Here is a 25,993-nt window from a genome sequence, read left to right on the forward strand (position 1 = left end):
CTGAGAAGCCTCATGGTCCCCAGAGAGATGCATTCTCCTTTCCCGAAACTGATTCAATTACAAACATAAAAATAAATTTTAATAAGAAAGAAAAGAAAGGGGCAGGAAAGAAGGAAAGAGATTGGGACAAGTGTAGATTAGGATTCAGAAGGCTTGAGCTGAGAGTGTTCTAGGTGTTTAACCTTGAGGAAGTTGCTTAACCTCTCTGTACCTCAATTTCTTCATCTATAAACTAGGGATAATGAAAATATCTAATAAAATTGTTGTGATGATTAAATTAATGAAAACCTGCAAAGTATTTAAAATAGGCCTGGCACATATGAATACCCAGCAAATATGAGTTATTTATTACTGTTGCTGTGATTTTTCACCCTGAGTAACCCTAAATATGTCACAAAACATTTCAGAGTTCGTTTCTTCCCCTATAAATTGGGGACAATATTAACACCTCTGTCACAGGTAAGTACCAAATGGCCTGAAGTAGATGAAAGCATTTTACAAACCAGGGCTCTAACTTAGGGATGCAAAGCCCTTAGCTTCTGTCCATGCTGGGGGCCTGGGGGCCCTGGGGACAGGGGTAAGGAGGCCGAAGGTGGCAGGGAGCTGTGGGAACGCGCAGCTGACTCAGCCCCGGCACTTGTGGTCACGCAGATGTTTCTAATGAAGCCACAAATCCAGGTTTTTATGTAAGATCCACAATTTTTAAATGTTGGCAACTAAGTCAGGTTTTTGTAAGTCACTTTGAAGGCCAATCAAAACAAGGGTGCGGGCCGCCAATTCGTGACCCGTTATAAACTTTTACAACTATTACTTAATAAATCAAGCAGGGGGGGCAGGGCCATGGAAACAGCTGATGAAATAACTAAACTGAAAATCCAAGAAGTAAGGAACATGCACTGGGGACTACATATTGTGCCCAGCATCATGTGACTCTTCCAGGAGCCCAAGAGACAGTCATTACACCCAATCTACAGGTGAGGAAATCGAAGTAGGAGACAGAAGGCCACAAAGCTGGTGGGCGGCCAGTGGGACGGCAGCTAGGACTGTGAGTCCCATTCTGATGGTGAGGCGAGATGACAGCACAGACTCTCCTGAGCCCCGACCCCACAGCCTCACTGCAGAGCTAAGCCGGGGACCCAGCCTGCGGGCTCACTGCCTGCCTTGCCCCAAGGTGGGGAAAGCCTTCATGAAGACCGTGAAGGCTTGAGGCCACTATGGACTTTTGAGTTCCACCATCAGACACCTGGACTGCTCCCCACTTAACAGGGGCCTTGGCCACTTAGCTTTTCAGTTAGGCTTCCAGATCTTTAGGCAAACTAAAGAGAAAAGAGAGAGGGCAGGGTGCTGGGGCCTCCAGATCAGAAAGGACCTCAGAACTAGGCCCCAAAGCAATGTACAAAAAACAACAGTGGGGCTGGGTTTTCCTGGCATGTGTGTAGCGGGGGAGCCTGGTGTCCATCCTCAGCACCATGTGCATGTGCACGTGCGCACACACACACACACACACACACAAATGTAGCAAGGTCTTAATTCTAATACAGTTTATGTGCATAATCCAAACCCTAAGTCTCTAGTTGCTGTGGTTTTTAGGTCAGCACCTCCCATTAACCTCAACCCAGTGCTGGGCCTCACCTCCAAACAATTAAAACCTAGGGACCTAGTGGGGACATTGTTTTAAAACTTCCCAGATGACTGAGAATCACTAATCCAGTGAATACTTACAGAATTCATTCATCCACTTAATTTATTCAACAGTTATTTCTTGAGTACTTACTATGTGCCAGTCACAATATCAGTATTAGGAACACAGTGGAGAGGGGGCAGAAAGCACACAAAACAAAGTAACTTTAGGCACAATAATAATTGTGATAAAGAAAAATAGACCTGGTAGGAAGGTTGAGAGTGATTGAAGAACAGGTTATTTTATTGAATATTTTTGTCTTTTGAAAAATAATGTTTGTTTTAAAAATTAATATTTATTTTTTAGTGGGTAACAAGCACCTATAACCCTATCCATCTTATTCCCTAACCAGCAGCATCAACACCACGGGGAACTTGTTAGAAATGCATATTTGAGCCAGGCATGGTGGCCACTCCTGTAATCCCAGTGATTTGGGAAGCTGAGGCAGGAGGATCTCAAGTTCAAAGCCATCCTCAGCAATTTAGCCAGGCCCTAAACAACTTAGTGAGAACCTGTTTCAAAGTAAATAAAAAAGGATGAGAATGTAGCTCAGTGGATAAACCCCCCTGAGTTCAACCCTCCCCCATCCCACTCCCTCCTGTACCAAAAAAAAAAAAAAAAAAAAAAAAATCCATGTTTGAGAATCTAGCACAGACCTCCTGGATCTGCAGCTGTAGAGCAGGAGCTGGCAATGTTTCAACAAGCCCTGCAGGTGATGACAACCCACGCTGAATCTGGAGAACCACTGCTCTCATCTAATGCATAAACATTTCTCTTGGTTTCTTATGCATCCTTCCTGCCTCTCTTGTAAATAATGGTAACACAAATATTTATTCTTGGGTTTTCCTTTCTTATGCAATTACTAGTTTACACCTTAGTTTTATTACTATATGTGAGAGACCTTTCCATGGAAGTATTAAGATCACTATTTTCCTTGCCTGTCCCACAGAATAGTTAACCAGTTCCCACTTATTGATTGCAGGTTATTTCCATCCACAGGGTGATAGCAAAACTAACCTTGTGTTTGTGCCATTTCAAGCTTGTGCAAGTCAGAGATGAATTCCTATAAGCAGGTGTGGGATCAAAGGGTCAATGACTTTGCAAATTTCATAGATGTCAAATTGCTGCTCACAGAGTTTTGCTTTTCCATCAGCAATGGGTGAGAATGTTTTGCATCACCACAAATTCACCAACAGAATGTGTTTGGATTTTGCCAATCTGTTAGGTAAAAACTGTAGCCAAGGATAATTTTAATCTAAATTTACCTTATTTTGAATGAAGTGAATTGTAATCTGCTTTTTTGTGTCTTTTCTCTCTCTCTCTTTTTCCATTAGATTGACTGTCTCTTCTTCCTCTGTTTCTAGAAGCTTTTTATAGATTAAGAGGATTAATCCTTCGTGCTATGAGCTGCATTTTATGCCTCTCAACTTATCTTTTGTCTTTTGATTTTGCTTGTGGATGTTCTTTTTGGCTTTTCATTTGATTTTAAATTTTTGATATTATTGGTTTTGGTTTGTTTTTACCTAAAACTTAGTTCTTGAAAAACTTGAATTCAATAATTCATCCAAAATCTATTACAGGGCTCACTTGGCCTATCAGAAGCAAAAGATGGAGCCGTTCCCTTCATGAGGAAGGCACCCTATTTCCCCTCCTCTGCTCTCTGGATGGCATCAGTACACCAGGGTAACGGGTCACCTGAGGACCAGTCACAGGGAGTGAAAAGATCCAGGCAACTGGAGCCAAGCCCAGAAGGCTGGGTGAGCGAGACTCCCCACACAGGCTTTGTGGCCTTTGATTGTGACTCCTTCCCTGTGGACCCTGAGGGAACGTGCAACCACCACCCTGTGTGAACAGAGAACAGCTGAGGGCAGGGTGCCTTCTCACCTTTACAAGTTAGATTCTGACTCTGGGCCTTGGCCTAGGCCAGGTCCCACAACAGGGGACTGGCAGCCACTGTGCTGGGGCTCTGCCCTGCTCAGGAGGCATCCAGATGGGCCTGCTCTCTTCCATGGTCCACCACACCTTTCAACCTCATCTCTGCTCTCTGATCTGAGCTCCCCACTTGGCATGAGGGAGGCATTCAGCTTCCTTGTCAGGGACCCTCTATGTGCTGGGGCAAATGTTACCATCAACCACGCTTTCTTCTTTAATCCAACTCAAGCATCAAATTCCAAAATTAAATAAGGCAATAGAATTTTTAAAATTTTTGTCTACAATATGTGTACACAAGTGATTATGCACTATTCACCTTGTGTCAGATACAAAGAGTTTTTTTGAGCTATGTTTTTTCCTACAATTTTTCTTCTTCTTCCTCATACTCCTCCTCCTCCTCCTGCTCTTCCTCCTCCTCCTCCTCTTCTTCTTTTTTGGTACTGGGGATTGAACTCAGGGTTACTTATCTACTGAACCACATCCCCAGCCCTATTTTGTATTTTATTTAGAGACAGAGTCTCTCTGAGTTGCATAGTGGCTTGCTTTTGCTGAGGCTGTCTTTGAACTTGCAATCCTCCTGCCTCAGCCTCCTGAGCTGCTGGGATTACAGGCATGCGCCACTGCACCTGGACAATTTTTCTTCTTTAAGAAATTTTTATAGAAAATGTTATTCAACACACTATGTTTTCCAGTAAAAGGACAATATATGGAAAGAGTTGATGTATCTTGCAGCTACAGGAAAAACAAAGGAGAAAAACTAAATGTGATTTTATGATTCTGTTTACTTCACTCAAAACTAGACATAAGGCTGGCATTAGTTCAAAATAAATGAGGTGGAGGCTAAAATAAAGCTATACATTAAAATGAGTCTCAACATCAGTCATATCCACTTGCAGACCCACCCAATAAAAAGTGACTCCTTCCCAGTGGCAAATTGTATAGGTTCATTCATTAAATATGCAATTTCATTTTTCCATTTTTCATTTTTATTTTACCCTTTCACAAAGTCAACAACTTACTAACCACTAGTGAGTGTGCCCTCTTGCTAAAACCTACAAGTTTTCAATACAAATGTATATATCTATAGATAATTATATATATTGGACTTAATATTTTCCATGTATGGAATAGGAGTCCATGTATAGGATGGTATAAGTCTTTTCTATCCCCCCAAAGAACAAATGATTCTGAGAACCAAGCATGAATTTACACGTGAAATTTTGGAATGTGGTCTATTTGTAGAATCTTAAATGACTTGGCTTATCTTACATCTGCACTTTAATGCTAGGTTCTGAGGAGGCAAAAAATCCAAGTCACACAAAGCTCACACTAAGTACTTCTGAGAACACTTTATCAATCAATGAATCACAGAGAAGGTGGCCAGTCAAACATATCGTGTCTTAAAGTGCCCACGTGCTGGTTCTGTGACCTGGGGCTCTCTCTCTGTGTCTCTCTGTTCTGGGACTTCTAGGTCCTCAGCTAGCTCCCTGGGAAGGGCCTCAGACAGGGACTTTGTCACTTTCAGATCATAGCCCCTCTACACTGTTGGAGCTGGGTGGTCCAAAGTTCATCACATCTGAGCCAGATCAATTCCTTTAGTTAGGAGCGCCCCATGATAACGAGACCCACCATGAACTCAAGATAGTCCTTCTCTGTTTGGAACTTCTAGAAGACAGAGGAAGAAAAGAAAAAATAAACTAATATTTTCATTTTCAATGTTTGATCTTTAAACCCATCCCAATGAAGGTAGAGTTACATTAATTCCCATTAGAAGAATGAGGAAACTGAGGTCCAGAAAGAAAAAGGTATTTGCTTATGGTCATGTAAATTAGTAGGAATCCAAGTCTAGAATAGTAGCAATAATAGTAACAGGAATAGCTAGAAATTACCAAAAGTTTGCTGTAAGTCAGAAACTGCTTGATGTTTTCCATGCAGGATGCTATTTGATGTTCATAGTCACCCTGTAAGTGTCCATGAATTGCTGATGAGGATATTGAACTCCTTAGAGGTCAAGTGACCCCAACAGCACTCCTCTGGAAGGATGGTGGAGAAGGATTCACAACCAGGTCTCTCTGTTCCCAGTCCCACTGTGCCACCTGGTTGTCCCCTGCACCAAGAACCAGAACTCAGAAGGCTGTGGGAGAAAGGATGTCCACACTTCCTCCCCTAACTCCACTGGCTTTCCTGGCTGCCCCAAATGGATCAGAAATTGTTTCCTACAGAAGTCAGGTTCTCTGGGTTCTCCTTCAAATGAAGAGCTATAAGAGGTTAGTCCAGATCCTGGCTCTGCTACTTGCTAGCTGAGTCCCTTGGGAAAGCCTGTTTAAGTGTTCTCAGGACAATATCATCCTCTTGGAGTTATTGTATAGATTGGATGTAATCAGGGATGTCACAGAGCTGGCCCAGAATAAGTACTGAATGAGGGTTTTTATCTTGTGTGTTGGTGAGACCAAGGCCAACTTCCTCCACACTGGGGGAGATTATTTCTCTCAGTATGTGCTTGTCTCCTCTCCAAGCCCAAGAGTTACTCAGCATCAACCAGGGAGGAGGAGGAGGCTGTTCTCAGGAGGTGAGGTGATATCTGGGCTGGGAGAGGGTCTCACCCCCTTTATACAATTCCATTTATGTAAAATGTTAGAAAAGACAAATCTATAGAGACAGAAAGCACTTAGTATTTTCCTGGGATTGTAAGTGGAAATGGAATTGATTAGAAATGGGCATGAACATTAAACAGGGATGAGAGGTGGGAGGGAAAGGGAGAGAGAAGGGAAATTGCATGGAAATGGAAGGAGACCCTCAGGGGTATACAAAATTACATATAAGAGGAAGTGAGGGGAAAAGGGGAAAAATATAAGGGGGAGAAATGAATTACAGTAGAGGGGGTAGAGAGAGAAGAGGGGAGGGGAGGGGGGATAGTAGAGGATAGGAAAGGCAGCAGAATACAACAGACACTAGTATGGCAATATGTAAATCAATGGATGTGCAACTGATGTGATTCTGCAATCTGTATACGGGGTGAAAATGGGAGTTCATATCCCACTTGAATCAAAGTGTGAAATATGATATATTAAGAACTATGTAATGTTTTGAACAACTAACAATAAAAATTAATTAAAAAAAAAAAAGAAATGGGCATGAGAAGTCCTTGGAGGATGATGGACATGTTCTCAAATTGGATTGTTGTGATGATCACACAATCCAATGAACTTACTAAATACTATTGAATCATACAGTTAAAATAAATGAACTGTATGACATGAAAATAAAGTGGCTCACTACAACTTTTTTTTTTTAAATAAAAAGATAATTAGGAAACCTATGTTGCGAAGTTAAGAAACGTACATGTTTACATATAATGTATTCAAATAACAAAAAATATCATGGCCAGATTTTGTTTATTCCAGTTATACAACATTATTAAATGTTTGACAGCTTTAATGTAATTCAACAAATGAAAAGAGAAAAATAATTTGATAAAATTCAACATTAAAAAAGGCAAAAATCACCAGGTATGGTGGTACACACCCGTAATCCCAGCTGCTCAGGAGGCTGAGGCCAGAGGATTGCAAATTCAAAGCCAGTCTCAGCATTTCAGTAAGGTCCTAAGCAACTTAGTGAGACTCTGTCTCAAAATAAAATATAAAAAGGGGCTGGGAATGTGGCTCAGTGGTTAAGTGCCCCCTGGGTTCAATGAAAGCAAAAATCTTTTTAACGAACTAAGACTAAAAGAGAATTTCCTTAATGTGACAAAAGGTATCTCCAAAAAAGAAGACTTGTAACAATAACAATACTGATAGTAAAATGCTGAAAACATTCCTCTTAAGATCAAAACCAAGGCTGGGGATGTGGCTCAAGCGGTAGTGCGCTCGCTTGCGTGCGGCCCGGGTTCGATCCTCAGCATCACAGACAAACAAAGATGTTGTGTTCACCAAAAAAAAAAAAAAAAAAAAAAAAGATCAAAACCACGACACAAATGCCACAAATCATGATTTTTCATTCATTTTTGTACTGAAAGTTTTAGCCAGGGCAGAAAAATCAATCCCTCAATAGTAAATGAATCTACGGTGAAAAAATTAAAGTGAAAGAAGCATAGTTATTGTTATTTGATTCTCTTGCCTCAGCCTCCAGAGTTGCTGGAATTATAGTTGTGTGCCACTACACCCAGCCCCATGTTGCTATTTCTAGTGCCTAACACTACCATATTTTGGAATATGACAGTCAGAGAAGGTTAAGAATGGAATGGGAACTTCTGGAGGTGGTATTCACAGAGAACCAACAAAAGGTATACAACATCCTGGGTCACACAGCAAAAGATGTCAAACAATTGATGGGATACGGCACAGGGAGGAGGGCACTAGGCAGTAGGCCTCCATGGCCTTTTCCAGACTTTCTCTCTCACTATGCCTACTCACTCCCAGGTCTAGGGAAGGAATGGTGACCACACAACTCTCATCTGGGCAGTGCTAAGGAAAATCCTTCAGAGGACCAGCCACCAGGAAAGCCCACAACACACAGGTCCCTCCACGTATGTGCATGCATGCCTGTGTCTGGATGTTTCCCCTCACACACAGCCCAAGGGTTGATCCTGCAAGAAGAATGTGCTAACTGCTGGCTAGTGGAACCCCTCAGTCAGAACCCAGCTAAAAACGGATGGCAGCGATCGTGAAGAATCTCCAGTTGATGTCTGAACCTTCACAGGGAAAGAGGGCCCACCTGAGCAGCCACCTAAATTTCCCTTCTGGGCTTCCTCAGATAACCCAGATCAGAGATCAGCACAACCACAGACTGTTCATTTAATGAAAGGATTCTCAGCTCTGGGAGGCAAGGGGTCAGCACAACCCCTGAGGGTCATTGGAAGAATCTTTGAAGGAGGTTTTGCTTCAAAAAGCAACTCATCTGGGCTACTGGGGTATACTTATAGTCCCAAGCACTTGGGAGGCTAAGGCACGAGGACTCTCAAGTTTGAGACCAGCCTCAGCAACTTAGCAAGACCCTGTCTCGAGGTTAAAAAAAATAAAAAGGAGTGGTGATATAGGTCAGTGGTAAAGCACAACTGGATTTGATTCCCAGTCCCAAATAAACAAATACTCAATATCATAATTTTATTTCTTGAAAATAAGCAATAATTCTCTCTTCTTTTACTCCATGAACCACAGAATAAAGTCCAACTAAAGCTTCAGGGCTAAGAGAGCCTCAGCTATTTAGCAAGACCCTGTCTCAAAATAAAAAAATTAAAAGGTCAATCCCTAGTACTGTAAAAATAAAATAAAATAAGGAAAGAAAAGAAGAATACTGACATGGAACTTGGGTCTTGGCTCACTGCTAGAGCATTTACCTAGCCTGTGTAAGGTCCTGGATTTGATCCACAGCACACACACACACACACACACACACACACACACACACACACCGCCCCCCCCACACACACACACAGAGAAAGAGAGAGAAATGGAAGGAAGAAGGGAGGGTGAAAGAACTTTCAGTAAATTGGCTAAAGCTTTCTTGATCGGGGTCTACATGTCTTGCAGCCATTTATTACACAGTACATGCCAAGCTCTGTATTATTTTTCATGTAATATTCTATTGAAACTTCCCTAAACCCTTGAATTGGGTACAGGTAAGGTCCTCATTTCAGAGATAAGGAAAATGAGACTTAGAGTAGTGAGGCATAAAGGTCACACTGCTGGTTAATGGCAGGGCTGGGACTTCCAACCTGGTCTGTCTGAGACCAGAGCCCATGCTCTTGACCACCATGTACCCTGACCTGCAGCCTTGCCACAGATTGCGTCGTGTAAGGAGTCTCCTTTGAGCTGAGGAAGCTGAGGTAGCTGAGGTTCAGGGAGGTCAGATGACATCCTGAGATCCTTCTGTAGCATCAAAACAAGATCCTTAGCTTTTTTTTTTTTTTTTTGCACCAGGATTAAACCCAGAGGTGCTTTACCACTGAGCCACATCCCCAGCCCTTTTTAATTTTTATTTAGAGACAGGTCTCCATGAGGTGCTTAGGGCCTTGCTAAATTGCAGGCCTGGCTTTGAACTTGCTATACCCCTGCCTCAGGCTTTTGAGCCTGGGATTACAGGTGTGGGCCACCATGCCTGACAAGACCCTTAATTTTTATCTTGTCCTGATTGTTCCACCCTCTGCCCAGAGCCTCAGGTGCTCTGGCCCACTCTCAATTTTACATTTTCCAGAAACCAATGCTGAATATAACTCTAATGGAAATTAATCCATTAGAGAATATTGCCGGTTCAATTCCTTAAATATTCCTTAACATATGATCATAATTCCCCAGTATCTGTCTTCCCCTAGCCACTGGCCACTGTGACCCTGAAGACAGCTGTCCTGGGGCCCTCAGCCTACCTCTGCATTCAGTAACCACCTACCTCAGTACCTTAAGGAAAATGAGCACCTGGCAGCCAGAGGAGCATGTGCCTTGGCCCAGGCAGTACCTGGTTCACCTGGTGACTGCCATGCTGGGTGGGAGGGAGAGGCTTATTCTACATCATAAAGGAGACGGGGCTGCAGGAATGGTTCTTTCAGCTGTGTTCCCAGGCTTGGCAGGACTGAGTAGGAAGGAGAAGACCTTCTGTTCCTGTTCTGGCAGCTAATCTCCAAGTCCTTCCCCTCTAGGGACCTCAGACAATGAGCCAAAATGGCTCAGGGTTCCCTGTGGGCTTTAGGCCTGGTTATTGAACCTCGGCTCCCTAATCTGGTTGGTGGCTGTGTCTCCCAAACAAGTGAGAAGCAGTGGGCTGAGAAGGGGTAAGGGATCACCTGGACCAAAGTCGGCTGGGGGCTCACTGTGGGTGGGACCTCAGGACCAGCCACCTGGAAGGGGAGAGGCAGATGTCAAGAAGACAGCAACAAGACACCTTCAGCATTGGGCCCCCAGTGATGGGGCAGGTTTAAAGGGAACAAGATGTTGGGTATTTTGCACGAGAAAGAGAGGATAGTGAAGGCTTAAGTGAACAAGACCAGAGTGACTAGGACGATGCACTAGGCCTCAAACTGCTGCTACACACATCTGCTTAGTGGAAGCAGCACTTTAAAACAATGGAACCCTGCCTCTGCCCTCCTGCCCTCAGTCTAAGTTGAGCCAATCAGAACCATTTCCTGAAGATTTTGGAACTGGAGTGAAATAGCTGCCGAGGGCCACGTTCCTTCCATGTTGTCCCCAGTAGTAGTGGAAGTGAATCCATTAGAGAAAGAATAATGTAACTCAACTGTCACCATCAAAAGTAAGCTCTTTGAGAGCAGGGACTATTGTCCACTTCTACTTACAAATGCCTCTTGATTGGAACCATTAAACTCCCGAAAATTCCTTTTCCTTTCTTTTCTTTTTTCTTTTCTTTTTTTTTTTTTTTTGGTGCTGGGATTGAATCCATTTCTGTCCTTCCTTACTCTCAGTAAGCCAATGATAGAAAGTACTGGTTACATCCTAATAAAACCTTCATAAGTTGGAAATGCACATAATAACCCAATACATTCATTGACAATTCAAAAAATTATAAGCTGAACCCTGGTAAGTCCAAATGCTCTTTTATTTACAATGGGACTACACCCTGATAAGCCCATTGTAAGGTTGAAAAATGATATTACAGTGTCTCCCATGTCTGGAATGTGCCTGACGCATAGTAATAATGATAACAGCAACATGGACATAGATGGTGCTTACTGCGATCAGACAAGTTGCCTAAGCTCAACACATGTAATTAGTTTAGTCCCCACGACAACCTTCTATGGTAGAATGTTGTTACCCCCATACTCCATGTGAGAAAACTGAGGCTTGGGGTCACTAGCCTAAAATCACTCCTGAAGGAGCCAGGATTCAAGCACAAGTCATTTGGTTGCAGAGTCACTAACCTCTACCGCAGCTTAGTATGCATGTGTTGAATGAAGAATGAATGAATGGATCAGGCATGCAGAAGGAAGAGCTGGTGGGAGGGAGAATTCTAACCATCCAGCACCTGGCTCAGAGGGTCTTTGCAGCTCAGTTACCACCCACTCTTGCCCTTGGGCTCTGTGAAACCCTCATGCACCCAGCCTCCTAAACAGGACTGCTTTCATGGCATGTGACCAGTGCAGTCACTCAGGGTCCCAGGCTTGGCTTAATGTTCACCATCTTTAAATTCTCAGTAATTTTATCTTTGAGTTTGTGTCTTACAAGCAAAGTGTGGTGGCACCACGGAGCATGCCTGGGAGCAGAAGAGGTACATGCCCCATACACATCTACCATTGGTCCTTGCCATCTCATGCTCACGCTTTGCTATACACCACAGCCCTAGGATTCTGGTCAACTGGTGTTTTAGTTAGCTTTTCCATCAATGTGACCAAAATCTCCAACAAGAACAACTTAGAGGAGGGAAATTTTATTTCGGACTCATGGTTTCAGAGGTCTCAGTCCTTGGATGGCTGACTCCATTGCTCTGGGCCCAAGATGAGGCAGCACATCTTGGGAGAAGGGCCCGGCAGAGGAGAGCTGCTCCGTTCATGGTGGGATCAGGGAAAGGGGGAGGGGGAGAGGAAGCAGGGAAGGGGCCACAAGGAAGATGCACCCTTCCAGGGTATGTCCCTGGGACCCACCTCCTCTAGCCATACGCCATCTGCCTATGGTAACCACCAAGTCAGTCCATGCACACCAGTAGGGATTGGTTAGGTTCCAACTCTCACAATCCAGTCATTTCACATCTGAACATTCCTGCATGAACACAGGAGATTTGGGGTATACCTCATATCTAAACCATTCTCTCCCACGACCCGTGTGGGCGGTGGAATTTGGGTTTTCTCTATGTGTAACAGGCTGGTTGCGAAATAAAGCTAAGAAAGAGAAAACGGCAAAGAAACTACAGGACACAGGAAGTAATTTTAGAAAGCAGCGGGCAGGACGGCTCCAATTTTAGGGGTCAAGTTCCACACTGGAAAGAGCAAGAGGGCCCGCACTTGCTTTATTTATACAGGGGAAGCATCAAAGGTTTTCCACGGAATGTTCTTTGCCAAATAAGGTAGGAGGTGGGCTGTCCAGTTTCCAACAAGTAACCCCAACTCCGGAGCTACAAGAGCGTCTCCCTAGCCAAACAAAGACCTCTGTGGTGGTGGGCATGATGCTATCCATTAAGTGGGAGGAGCCACAAAATAGTTTGCAATTCCAAACCTAAATCTCCCCGGCTCAAGGCTGAGTGAAGACACTCAAATAAGCTAAAATAATTCATGGTGGCATCCCACAACCCATAACAATTGGGTTAAAACTGACATTGCATAATATAAAGATTAACAGCAAAATTCATGCTAATAATTCATACTAACAATTTAACATATTTCTTTTATTTACTTAAGGATGACATTAAATAGCAAATTAAAAAAAAAAAACATGATAAGTTAAGAAGCTGTGGTAGCTTAATACATTTTTTCCTGCTTTGTGAACAAAGACACCCTGGGCCGTGCCTGCACATGTCCATCTGGGCATGTAGTCAACCCTGCTTATAAATTCCCTTTTTACCTGCTCCAGGGTGGTTTAATTTCCTGTAACTTGCTAACAAGAGTCCTAACAAATTTGGAAACTTAATTTGAACTTGCTAGGGGTTTCAACATTACACTTTGCTCCAACTAACACACTCAAGCAGGAGGAAGTATGATACAATGTAAAAAATATGGGCTTTTATAGATGCAGGAAAAGGTTCAGAGAGGTTCACTAATTTGGGAAAAGTCACATAGTTTCCAAGAGGAGCTGTGATTTGAATTTAGCTCAGTGCCACTATAGAAGGCTCAGTAGAACTTTCTGTGACCATAGAAATGTTGTGTAACTGCACTATATAGTATGGTGACCACTACTAGTTACAGTATCTATTGAGACCTTGAAATTTTGCCTAGTGCAACTGAGGAAGTGAATTTTAAACTTTCTAAACTCTTACTTAATTTGAGATAAATCTCATGGATCCAGAACCTGTTCCCTGAATCCTGTAACCCTGACCCTTGATGGATCCAGTGAACACTTGTGGCACTGACTCGTGTGGCTCCCTGGCACTGGTGCGTGTGCGAAAGAGTTCGATACTCAGCCTGGCCCAGGGTGAGTGCTCAGCACACAGAAGCTGAGTTTGGTTCCTTGGGTGCTCGGGCCTGACTTCCATAAGTGACACATCTGGACAGGAGGGGCGGGAGGGGAAGGAGGAAGGCAGCACGTGTGAAAGTCACTTGCTCCATCCTCAAAGACCAATCTGGGAAAGGACCAGCTTTCTGCAGGGGTCAGATCAGCACCAGGGTGAGTAAGGCTAACAAGAATCCACACCCGGCTAGATTAACTGCCCACAGAAAGCCTTCCCAGAAGGGCCCAGCCTCTCTGTGCTGGGGAGACATGTCATGGAGATTAAGACACCTCTGGGATGTCTCTGGAAAGCAGCCAATAAACCTGGAGCTCTCTACAAACCAGCTAGGAGCTCAGATGGCTTGACCCAAACATATTGTGACACAGTGGCAGGGGTGAGGTCCCAGGACCTGCTGGCCGCTCCAGCTCCCTGATCTCTTGCTGGTCCCAGAGGGCTCTGCTCTCCTTCCTCCAGCCTGGGTCCCTCTCCTCTCACCAGACCTTGACCAGCATCCTACAACCCGCCGCAGACTCCCTGAGGTCTCCCACTAAATGACCCCTCTCTGGGAAGCCTTCTTGCACCCTCCTCCCCAGACAGAGGTGCCCTCCTCTATGGGGCCTGGGGAATCGTCAGTCATTAATCATTAGCTGACCAGGCGCCCTGCTCTCTCCCACAGCACTCCACACAGGGTGGCAGGCCTGGGAGACCCAGCTTCTCGCTGGGCCGCTGCCCCTAATGCTTTGTGACTGGGCCTGACTTTTTTATTTTTGGGGGGGAGGGTTTCACTTTCGACAGCACTGCCTATCTCCTGCCCACACATATACATGTCCTCAGCTCAGGTGTGCTGCTGCCCGTCAGTGTTGGCTGCTCTGAAGGACAGCCCCTTGCTCCCTGGGATGCCTCCAAACACCCAATTACCAGCACACCCTCCAGCTTTGGGGTTTCTCCACCGAGGGGTTTTCAAATGACATGGTGACACACACAGACTGGTTTTATTCTCATTGATTATTATTCTGGTGTCAGAACCACTTAACAAGGATCTGGGGCTAATCCCTGGCTGGTGACTGTGGAAAATAATGAATGTAAAACCATATTTTTCCTGAATTATATTTACTTATCATTAAATTACTTAACACTCCATTGTTAGTGGAGGAAAGAGAGGGGTGTAGATCCAGGGTAGTCAGGGAAGGCTTCGAGGAAGGGCACATCTGACCTGTGACTTTCATATCAGTGAAGGACATCCTAGGTAGAGGGAATAGCATGGGCAATGTGTGGAAGGCTGGGAAAGGAGGTGGCCTTGGAGGATTGGGGTCTTGCAGTTGGTTGGGGTCTCTCAGACTTGAATCCATCGGTCCCCCACTCCTCTCTACACCCCCCACCTCCAGTGACTGCAAAGAGCAGGGACTTCAGAAGGTTGGTCTACTGGACTGAAGCTCCTTAGGAGGCCTGCAGCCCATTTCCCTCATTCTCAAAAGGGCAAGACTGAGCCCAGAGAGGGCAAGACCATAAGCTGATGGCATTCGGCAGAGTTCTAGTGTCTCCTTCTTGTCTCCTTCCTGTGGCCTGGGAGCCTGTGCCCCAGACCCCTCTGTCCTTCTGCTGCAGACCCTTGGCCCCACCCCCTTGTCAGCAGGAGGCAGGCCCTGCTCACACCCCCACACTCAAGCCTGTCACATCCCCTCCTCCACTGCTGCCACCTGACTGCCCCTAATGGGATTGCAGATTCCTGATGAAATTAACCAGAGGATTAATTCCTCTGGTTTTAATGACATGACAGGCCACAAGAAACTTTACGAAGAAAATCTTTCTTTAGAATGGGGTGTGATAACGATCCTAACAGCCCTGGCTCCTGTTCAGCACCTGGCATTCACCACCGCTTTTCCAGATACTCTCGGTACAGAATTTTGCACCAGCCCTAGGAAAGTTTATCTCTATGGGTGGGAGGAAATGCCTCATCCAGGGCTAAGAGCTAGTAAGTAGCAGAACTGGATCTTGCATACAGACCTCCTAGCTCTGTCATCTTTAAAATTAACAGGTACGCAGAGCCCACAGTGGGAGCAGCTCTAGGTTTAAGGGCCCTGAAGAAGGTGCATCCTTCCTTGGCTTTGCAGTGGGTGGTGGCCCGACTCAGAGTTGAAGTCGGGTCCCTTGAACTCAAAGCTACATTTCTCACAGTACTAACTGCCCGGAGCCCCATCTACCTGTTCATGGGTAGAAACTGAACTTCATTTCGTCACGTGCTCTGTGACGTGACCGGGGCACTCTGGCTCCTGGAGTCCCAGTCTCCCTTTTCAGTGACACGAAGGTGGGGATCTGAGGGTAATTGGGAGGAGTTCCCATGATTAGTGTAGATAAAGCAGCAGAACAGGCCTGGCTCCCGGTGCTCACTGGCTCCTCACCCCCTCTGGCTCTTCATGTATTAAATGGTATATGAATAGTTCTTTTCCCTTGGGACTGGTGTTAGGATTAAATATGCCAATATGAGTAGTGTGCTTCCAGAATGACACCCAGTGCCCAGTAAATGTCTAATTAATGTTGGTGACTACTGGGATCTTATGGCCTTGCTTTCGGTTCCTTCTGGAATGAAGTGGTGGGTACAAATCAAACCAGCCAAGCAGATGTTCCTCTTCTTCCTCCTCCTATCCCTCCGCGGTTCTAGAGGAGCTCTCGGCTTTGAGGCTGAACTCCCAGACCACGTGGCCTGCTCTAATTTCCCAGGCCCTAATCTGTTCCCTTGTTCCTAATGATGCGGCTGGTAATAGGATTGTGGCTTCCCTCCTGAGCGGCCACCCAGGCCATGGCTGTGGGGCCAGCAACTGGTGCTTAGCAACTCTGACAACCTGAGTGCCAAGGAGTCGGTGTGCAGCCCGGACCCCGTGCCCTGGCCAGTCTCACATGCATGGAATGGTGCTGTGGCCCGTGCCAGAAGGCCCTGCTCATCATGGTGCTGGGTGCCTTCCTGGCGCGAGGGAGAGACGTGTGCAGGCGGAATGGGCTGCTCATCCTGTCTGTGCTGTCTGTCATCGTGGGCTGCCTCCTCGGCTTCTTTCTGAGGACCCAGCGCCTCTCCCCACAGGTGAGCCGCCCAGAGCACCTCAGGGTCCCTGTAGGAGGAGTGTGTGGGCTTGAGGGATCTGGGGCTCCCCGTGGCATGATTGCCAGTGAGTCACTCTGCCTGTCTGAGTCCCCGTTTTCTCCTCTGTAACATGGGTCTGATAAATGCCTGGCAGGACTAGAGGAGACACAGAAAAATGGCCAAGGAGAGAGAAAATAACAAAAAACCTGGCATAGCCAGGCGACTAGGAGGCAAGGACACCCTGTTGGAATGACTGGGGGCCTAAGGGCTCTGGTGGAGGAGACAGAGGAGTCTCAAGAGCTCAGCACTCAGCTCCTACAGGCAGCCCAATGACTAGAGGTCCAGGAAGGGATTTGTAGGCAGCAGTCACAGCAGGAGCCACACACAGGGCTGTGGAAGACTTCAGGTGAGCGCAACGTACAGTGGGAGGCAGGGTCCGCAGGGACAGAGGGCTATCGCTAGATCAGGACTTGGGGCAAGCATGAGAAGACTATTAACAGAAAAATGAAGCAGACAGTTTGGAGACGATGCCTGGGTGCCGGGGAAGAGGGCAGGGATTAGTGGGGCAGGCAGAGACCACAGGGGGCAGTTGTAGGGGTGAGGTCTGATAGGATGAAAGGGGCAGATATGAGAACTGTTCCTAACAGAGGAGGTTTCAGGGTGCAGTGGCTGATTAGAGATGGGGTTGGGAGACAGAAGCAAGGGGGCCCCAGGTTTCCAGTCTGGATAACGGCCATGGGGAAGATGCATTGACTAGTTCCTTCCCTCTAAAGCTCCAGCTCCTGTGGGAGAAGGGAGGACACTCACATGGTGTTAGAGAAGAAATTATTCTGACATTTGTTCAAATAGTAAGGAAGACTGAATACTATTGTATTCAGGTGTCAAGACTTCCTGGAGGGACAGAGAACTCAACTCTAAATACAACAAAGACATCTGGGGATTTATAGCCAAATAGCCAGCAAAGGAACCCCCCCTCCCCGAAATTACTAAGAGGAGACATCAAAGGTGGGGAAGTGTGCCTGAAGGCAGGCCAGGGTGACCAGATACCCAGAGTGGGGGTGGATTTGAGGGATGAGGGATTTTCACTAAGCTGAGTTGCCAGAATTTTGGTTAAAACTGTGTTATGCAAATTGAAGAAAAGGCCCAAGGACAAGGCTTCAGTGAATAGAGGGCCTAGAGGGAGCTGTCTACAGTTTGGCTAAAGAGAGTTATGGTCAAGGGACTCCTGGAAGAGTCCTGATAAGATTCTTCTTCCTGCAGCTCACTGATACTAATACTCTCTCTACAACTGGGATCCAGGCATCAGATTTTGTTTTCCATTAGCAGGTAAATGCCATCAGGGTGCAGTGGCACACCTATGTAGTAGTGACCCAGGAGGCTGAGGCAGGAGGATCCCAAGTTCAAGTTCATCCTCAGCAACTTAGTGAGACCCTGTGTCAAAAAAATGAAAAGGGCTGGGGATGTAGCTCAGTAGTAAAGCACCCCTGGGTTCAATCCCCAGTCCAAAAAAAAAAAAAAAGGAAAGAAAGAAGAAAATGCCCTCTTTCTAGGCACTGGGTCTCTGTCACTAGAACAACCTGGTCAATCTCAAGAAGTGACTAAGGAAAGCCATGCACTCTGGAGACAGAGGAACTTGAACTCTAACTCTGCTAAAAAAATGGCTGGGAAAAATCCTTTCCCCTCTTCAGGATGGGATTATGGCTCCATGGCAGGGCACTTTCCTAGCACACGTGAGGCACTGGGTTCGATCCTCAGCCCCACATAAAAATAAACTAGTAAAATGAAGGTATTGTGTCCATCTACAACTAAAAAAAAAAAAAAATTAAATCCTCTCCTCTCTGTCTCGATTCCCTATCTGTAAATGGAATGGGAGGAGGTCTATGTCTTCTAGAATTGAATTAGTGTAAAGAGTAAAGAGGATTCACCAGCATCCAGCATATAGAAAGTGCCTACTGAATTTTAATTTACCTTCCTTCCCTCATTTACCTGTCAAAGTCCTGCCTACATCAGGAACCACCCATATTCTGTATCTTCTAGAAAGTCTTCTAGAACTGTCTCTGTCTGTAGTACAGTCCGTCCTGGGATCACACCTTGCAGCCTTGTCCTCGGCAGGCCAGCTGCTGGTTGCTTGCTCAGAGCCGACGGTGTCTGTTTCCCCGAAACAGACTGCAATAACCGAACAACTCATGGGTTCTCTTGAATCAAAATGTGAGCCACGTGCAGTGCTAGGCATGGGAAGTAGAGGTTTTGTCAGTGTTAAACCAGCGATGGCACAATTTGCAATCTGCTCTCTTTTGATTTTCCCCAGCAACAAATACACATTTCCCGAAGGAAGATCATTTTGTGAAAACAAATTGGAATGCCTATTATTAAAAGCCAAACCCATCTGGGGCCTCCTATGCCAGAGCTGCCTTTCCCATCTGTTTGGACATGCAAATGTGTTCCCGTCTGTATTAACCTGCCAGACAAACTGAAGGAAGGATGTGGAGTTTTAGAACAATTACTTGGCAGGAATTGGCTTTCTTAGCATCTTACTTTGAAATCCAGGATTTCTCTGTTTGATCTCTTTGCTTGTGACTCAGAAACTAAACCCGTCTAATTTTGTAAGCTTATGCAATAGGCAAAAATCATAAACAATTTAGAACATGGTAGAATGTTCTATTTGTGAAAAGAAACTTACAAAATTATATGATTTTTACCTTTGGATATGAATAGCTAGTAAAAAAAAATATGGACTGTTTTGAGACTTCCAGTAAAACCAGTTAACAGGGAATTACAATTACATTCATTTTCCTCTCCTTCCTGGAAATTATAATAATGGAATTTTTAGAGGCTATGAACCACCCCAAACAAAGGGGATATAAAAGCAGATAGCTAAGAAAGGAAGCAGAGATACTGCATCAAATTCAGCGATGTGGAAAGAGGATGGAGTTGAATGATCTCATTTAGTAATGTGCAGAAAGCCAACATCTTAATGTCTATAGAAGTGAGACCAAGCAGCTTGTCCTGCAGAACTCCAGAAGTGCTCTGGATTTGGAGGTGCACAGTGTGTTCTAGCCCCAGGTGAGGCATGGAGTTGAAAGTAGGGACATTGGCTGGAATTTTGTAATCAGAGTAATGAGACCCCAAGGGCCCCTCCAGTTCATGGGAACCAGAGGACTCTCCATCCTCCTGCCTCTACCTCCTGCCTGTCCAAAGAAACAGAAGCTTGACTTAGGGACATCAGACCCACCTGCCTGTGTTGGGGAAAGGGACAGTGGTAAGGCACAGGCTTCAAACAAATTAACAGACACCTGCACTAGATTTCTGTCCACAGTCTCCTTCTACAATGGGAGGAAGAGAACTCACTGAAGGCTTGGAGCAAAGATCTCCAAATCCTGATAGAAAAGAATTTCCATTCTACCCATCTCCAGTAAAAAAGCCAGGTTGCACCCATTACCCTGCCCCCAGGGGCCAATCAGTTGACAAACCCCATACATACATCTAAGTTCAGTGCTTTACTCTTTTCTTATTGTTAAATTTATTTATTTATTTTAATTAGGTATATATGACAGCAGAATGCATTTTGATTCACTGTACACAATCGCAGCACATCTTTACATTTCTCTGGTTGTACACGATGTAGCATCACACCCTATGTGCAGTCATACATGTACCTAGGGTAATGGTGTCCATCTCATTCCATCATCTTTCCTGCCAGTGCTTTACTCTTAATGTGAGCAGAAAGCCAAAGTCATCAGAAATTTAAGGAAAGCAGCTGCAAATGTAAAATAAACTAAACAAAGAGAAAAATAAATCTTCTTTTCTCAAAAAAGAAGCAAAGACAATGCAGGGAGTAGAATACAAACTTTTGAAATCTTAAGATCTTTGGTGACCTGAGAGAAGATATAGTTACCATAAAACAGAACAGAATATGGGGGCTGGGAGTGGGGCTCATGGTTCAGCCCCCCACACCACAAAAACAAACAGGCAAAAAGCAGAATGGGATGCTAAAAAGAAGGAACAATACATTGGAGAATAAGAAAGAGCTTTGGGAAATCAAAAAATAGAAGAACCAAGATAAAAATGTCAATAGTTGGGACACAGTTGTAGAAATCACTCAGAAAGTAAAACAAAAAGATGAAAATAGAAAAAGAAAATAGAAGCAAAGTGGAATGCCCAACATGCCAATTTTAAAGAGTGTTAACAGTAAAAATGGAGGAAAGAAAAAAATTGCAGAGAATACTCCAAGTTTCTCAGTGTCAAGGAGGCATAGCACAAGAAAGAGAAAATGCCATCACATACTATCACATGTCACCATGAAATTACTGAAAAGTGAAGATAAACAGATAGTCTTTAAACAGTTCCAAGGGAATAAGAACAGTTCTCATGTAAGGAGCAGGAGACGTAAGAATGGCTTTGAACATGTTAAGCAACACTGGAAGTTAAAGACAAAGGAGAAATGCCTTCAACATTGGGAGCAGAGACTATTTTCAACTGAGAACCTTACCAATGACCAGGCTGCACGTAAAGATTCACAAGTTTCCCTTCCTCCCAGCCTTTCTCAGCTACCAAAGGAGATGTTCCATGAAAACAAGAAAATAAACTAAACAAGGGACCCAGGAAACAGGGATCCTATGCAGGATAAAGTCCTAGAATGTCAGCCAGAAGAGGCCCATGACAGCTTTTGGGCCTAGAGAGCAGGCTGTCCAATCTGGGACGGGAAGACAGAGAGCTGTCAGAGGGGTAAAGGAAACCGAGGTAACTGTGTGCATAGAAAATGCTATTATTAGACATTTAAAAAAATATTTTTTTTTAGTTGCTAATAGACCTTAATTAATTAACTTATTTATTTATTCATATGCGATGCTGAGAATCAAACCCAGTGCCTCACACATGCCAGGCAAGTGCCCTATCGCTGAGCCCCAGCCCCAGCCCCTACTACCAGACATTTTAATAGACAAGTTTGAATATTTGGAAGAAATTGATGAGTAGTTCATCAAATGAAAAATCATTTTGAAATTTTTCATTTCAAAGCAAATGAAACATCAGTGAATTACTAACTTCAGGAGGAAAATAAAGGTCTAACAGATGAGAAGGCCAGGCTGGAGCACATTACTTGGCTCAGCAGTGAACATATTTGATGATCAAAATTTTGTAAACCTCAACTACTGATTCACCCAAAAATCGACATACGAATAATGGTGAAATGGGAAGAGGAACAGCAGGCGGGGACGAAGTCCTCATCATCATGGCAGGGAAGTTAGTAGATGTCAAACTGGTAACATGAGAAATAGCATTGTAACCACATTAGCTAGAAATAGTCATACTAGCGGAAACAGAGAAGTTGAAGGTGTTCCTTCCTGGGAAGTTGAGGGGTGGAGATAGAGAGGGGAGGAAGAGGCTACCTTGTATAATTACAGCACTATTCAATTTATAGAAAAAAATGCATATGTGGATTATAATTAATCCAAAATATATAGATGCAACAAGTATACTTCTTTAAAAAGCCAATTTTCCAGGTGCATTGGAAATAGTAGAATGAAACTAGGAAGCCTGATTCTCTGTCCCCTCTGTCACTCCATGAACAAGTCACCTCCCACTCCTGGTTCAGTTTCTTCCTCTACTGAATGAGTGGGCTGGACGAGATCTTTAAAGCCCCTTGGAGCATCAAAATCCTATGATTTGAGGCTTTAAAAAGCATCAGACCATTAACAGATCCTCATGTTTGGCACTGATATTTTAGAAATGGTTGCAAGCACAAAAATGCAACTTGGATGGTGTTTGAAAGTCCATTTGTCTGCCTCACCCACAGCCTCACCGGCTGGAGAAAGGGGCCCCAAGCCAGGGTTGCCAGAAATAGCAAAACTGAATTAAATTTAAACCTGAGAAACAGCACACCCCGTTAAGTTAGACTTTTTGAGAAACAATAAATCAAGTTTTAGAACAAGTAAAGAATGGATTATTATGATCTCAAAGTCAAATTTAACTGGGCTTGGTGGTCTCTTCTGCATCTGCTTCAGGGATTTACTCCTGTGACTTGTCTTCAGGAGAGCAGATGGGGCAAAGATTTGGGACCCTGGAGAGATCTGGGGATAGGCCTGAGCCCACAGCTGATGAAGGGGCGGATGCTAGAACTCTGCCTAGTGGGGACCTTTGATGCAGATTGATGTCTCACCATCCAATCAGGTCCTTTCTCGGCATTTGGAGGGAAAGGCTAGAGAGTGGACCAGCATAAGTGGAGAAACTTTCTCTCAAGAGGGCAGTGGTCTGCTTATAAGTCCTTCTTCTCGTAAACGAAACTGGGGACTTGGGCAGGAACCATTCCTAATTTATTTGGGGGTCGCCAGTATGATGCCCATCACAGTGTGGGTTGCAGGAACAAGGCTCAGCCCTGCCTTCTTGCCACTTACATCTGCTGTTGAAAAAGGATTCTATACCATGGATCAGATAGGCTGGTGAACGGAGCCAATGGGAGAGCTGTTGTTTACTGGGAGTACTGAACACTTGTTCATCCAGGTGCTGTGCTAAGTGCTTATGTGCATTCTCTCACTGAGCCTCCCAGTAACTGTCTGAGGTAGTTATTGAAAGGAAAGTGACCACTACACTTGGAGTGACCAAGAGATCTTTATTACGGTTGTGTCTGATTAACAGGGAAGGAAGAGAAGAGAGAGAGAGAGAGAGAAGAGAAAGAGAGGGAGGAAGAGAGCAAAGCGAGAGGGGGAGCCCAGCAGGAGAGAGTTTTTATAGCCAAAATCTAACGGGGTCTCTGGGTCTGCAAGCTGCCTTGTTGGAGTACAGTGATTGGATCATGCAGTAGTTGCTAAGGGTGTCATCTTCTGCCTTCAGGCAGACTGGGCAGGGGCCAGATGTGGGTTTCCATTGGACCAGACAGGTGGGGGTCAAGTGTTCAGCCTTGAATGAGGTTGAGTGTCCAGCCTTGAGGCAAACAAGCAATAAGGAACCAGACAGATGGGGGTCGAGTGTCCAGGCTACCCTGCAGCTAACATTCATTCAGCCTGCTCCGCAATTAACAGTTATCATCTTCATGTTACAGGGGGAAACTTGGGGGGGATCACCTGCTTAAGGTCACACAGCTGGTTATGAAGGGGAGTTGCTGGGATTGGAACCCAGGGCTGTTTGGCTCCAAAGCTCGTTCTTTCTCCCTCGACTCTGCAGCCCATGTGCTAGACAGGAGGGTGCAGATGTGATAGCACTTTGCAGATGGCAAAGAATTGAGCAACCAAGAAGTCTGTGCCCCCTGCTATAACTCCAACTCTTGCTGTGTTTTCAGGAAATTAGTTACTTCCAGTTCCCTGGAGAGCTCTTGATGAGGATGTTGAAGATGCTGATCCTACCACTGGTGGTCTCCAGGTGAGAAGCAGGTGGGGCGGGGGCGGGGCAGTCTGTCCCCTGGGAGGTTGTCCTCCGGGCTCCCCTGCTGTTGAGGAGTGAGCCAGCTCCTCCTCTCTCTCTCTCTCTCTCTCTCTCTCTCTTTTCTTTTCTTTTTTTTTATTTTTTCCAGTTGTTGTTGGGATGCATGCCTTTATTTTATTTATTTTTATGTGGTGCTGAGGATCGAACCCAGTGCCTTGCACATGCTAGGCAAGTGCTCTACCGCTGAGCCACAATCCCAGCCCCCCTCCGCCCTCTCTTGTAAGGTGGGGATGAAGCTCCCAGGCTAGGGGCTCCTCAGTGGTACCTCGTGCTCCTACTGGGAGGCTCTTGTAGGCAGCATTCAGATCTCAGACTCAGTCTTCTAAACTCTGCTGAAAGCCACCTCCTTCAGGACTCCTCCTCTGACTCCTCATCCTGCTCTGGTTAATGTCTTCTCTTTGTGCATCCTTGGAGTCATTCATGGAGCTGGTGAATTTGTCAAGGTCATCAGTGACCTCCATGTTGCTAATTCCAAAGGACAATTTCAGTTCCTGTTCTGCATGACTTCTCCATCAGCAGTTCATATTGTTGGTCCCTCTTACCCTCCTGGGACACTGCCAGTGGCCTTGCCCTCCCCTGGCTTCTGCCCCCTCAGCTTCTCTTCCTCTGCCTTGACATGTTGCAGCCTCTCAGGCCTTTCCTGCTCTAACCTCATGGCTTCAATATGCCACCCAGGGCTCTTAGGTGTAGGAATGTGAGCTCCACACTTGATTAACCAGCTGCCTATTTGACATCTCCACGTGGATATTTCACATGTATTTTAAGTTTAATGTCACCAACTTGAGATTTTACCCTGCAAACCAGTTCCTTCTGGTTTTTGCTGTCACGTAACGCAGCTCCCTGTGCCCAGGCCCTTGGTCACCCCTCTCCTCACTCCACAGTCAGGCAGCAGCAACTTCAGCTCAGCTCATCCCTCCCCATGGGTCCAGGGCTCTCTCTTTCATGTCCTGACTCCACAGTAATCTCACCTAGGTTCTTGTCCCCCACTACTGCTCCCCATCTGTTCTCTACCCAGTGGCAGAATGAACTTGTAGGAAGCATTTGCCTTCAGTAGCTTCCAAGTATTTAAAATAAACCCTAAGCTGGGCACAGTGGTCCAAGCCTATAATCCCAGCAGCTCAGGAGGCTGAGGCAGGAGGATCACAAGTTCAAAGCCAGCCTCAGCAATGGCAAGGTGCTAAGCAACTCAGTGAGACCCTGTCTCTAAATAAAATACAAAATAGGGCTGGGGATGGGGCTCAGTGGTCAAGTGCCCCTGAGTTCAATCCCCAATACCTAAATAAACCCTAAAATCATTTACCTGGTTTAGGAAGCCCCATATGGTCTGCTGCTTCCTGTCAACTCCACCCCTATTTCATGTCATATTCACTCCAGTTCTGAGGGCCTTGGTCCCCTAGGGAGGCCAGACCCTCCCACAGCTCAGGACCTCCACACCTGCTGTCCCTTCCACTTGGAACATGCTTCCCCTGTATCTTACACCCCTTCCTCTTCCTCTTTGTGTAGATCTCAAAACTTACATGTCACCCCCTTAGAAAGGCCTTCCCCGCCTGTCCCCACCCATCCCCGCACACCACCTTGCTCTCCCTTGCTCTGCCCTTTCTCCCCCTGGTGCTCATTGTGTTGTCATTCTGCACATATTCATTGTCTCTTTATTTTCCAGTGGATGGTAAAGCAGCATCAGCACTCTGTTGACATTCAATTCCGGGTTGTCAGCATCTAGCCAAGTGCCTGGCACATACTAGACACTCAGTAATACTTCTCTAATGAACTAATGAATGAATCAACAACCATGCACTATGCTTCTTGAG

The 25,993-nt window shown here is 45.3% G+C and overlaps 1 protein-coding gene across 2 annotated transcripts in view; it reads left to right on the forward strand.

Moving 5' to 3' along the window:
• The first annotated feature begins 16,619 nt into the window (after positions 1 to 16,619).
• Positions 16,620 to 25,993, forward strand: part of Slc1a7 (solute carrier family 1 member 7) — a 42,567-nt gene continuing 33,193 nt past the window's right edge. The window contains exons 1-2 of one of the 2 annotated variants that reach the window (XM_076862733.2): positions 16,620 to 16,769; positions 24,043 to 24,122. In XM_076862733.2, coding sequence (XP_076718848.1) covers positions 16,635 to 16,769; positions 24,043 to 24,122 — 215 coding nt within the window. In that variant the 5' untranslated portion in view covers positions 16,620 to 16,634. The remainder of the gene's footprint in view (positions 16,770 to 24,042; positions 24,123 to 25,993) is intronic. The other variant, XM_076862734.2, reaches the window with a different exon arrangement.

The sequence above is a fragment of the Callospermophilus lateralis genome, chromosome 7 (genome assembly GCF_048772815.1).
Source record: "Callospermophilus lateralis isolate mCalLat2 chromosome 7, mCalLat2.hap1, whole genome shotgun sequence".
Taxonomy (NCBI): Eukaryota; Metazoa; Chordata; class Mammalia; order Rodentia; family Sciuridae; genus Callospermophilus; species Callospermophilus lateralis.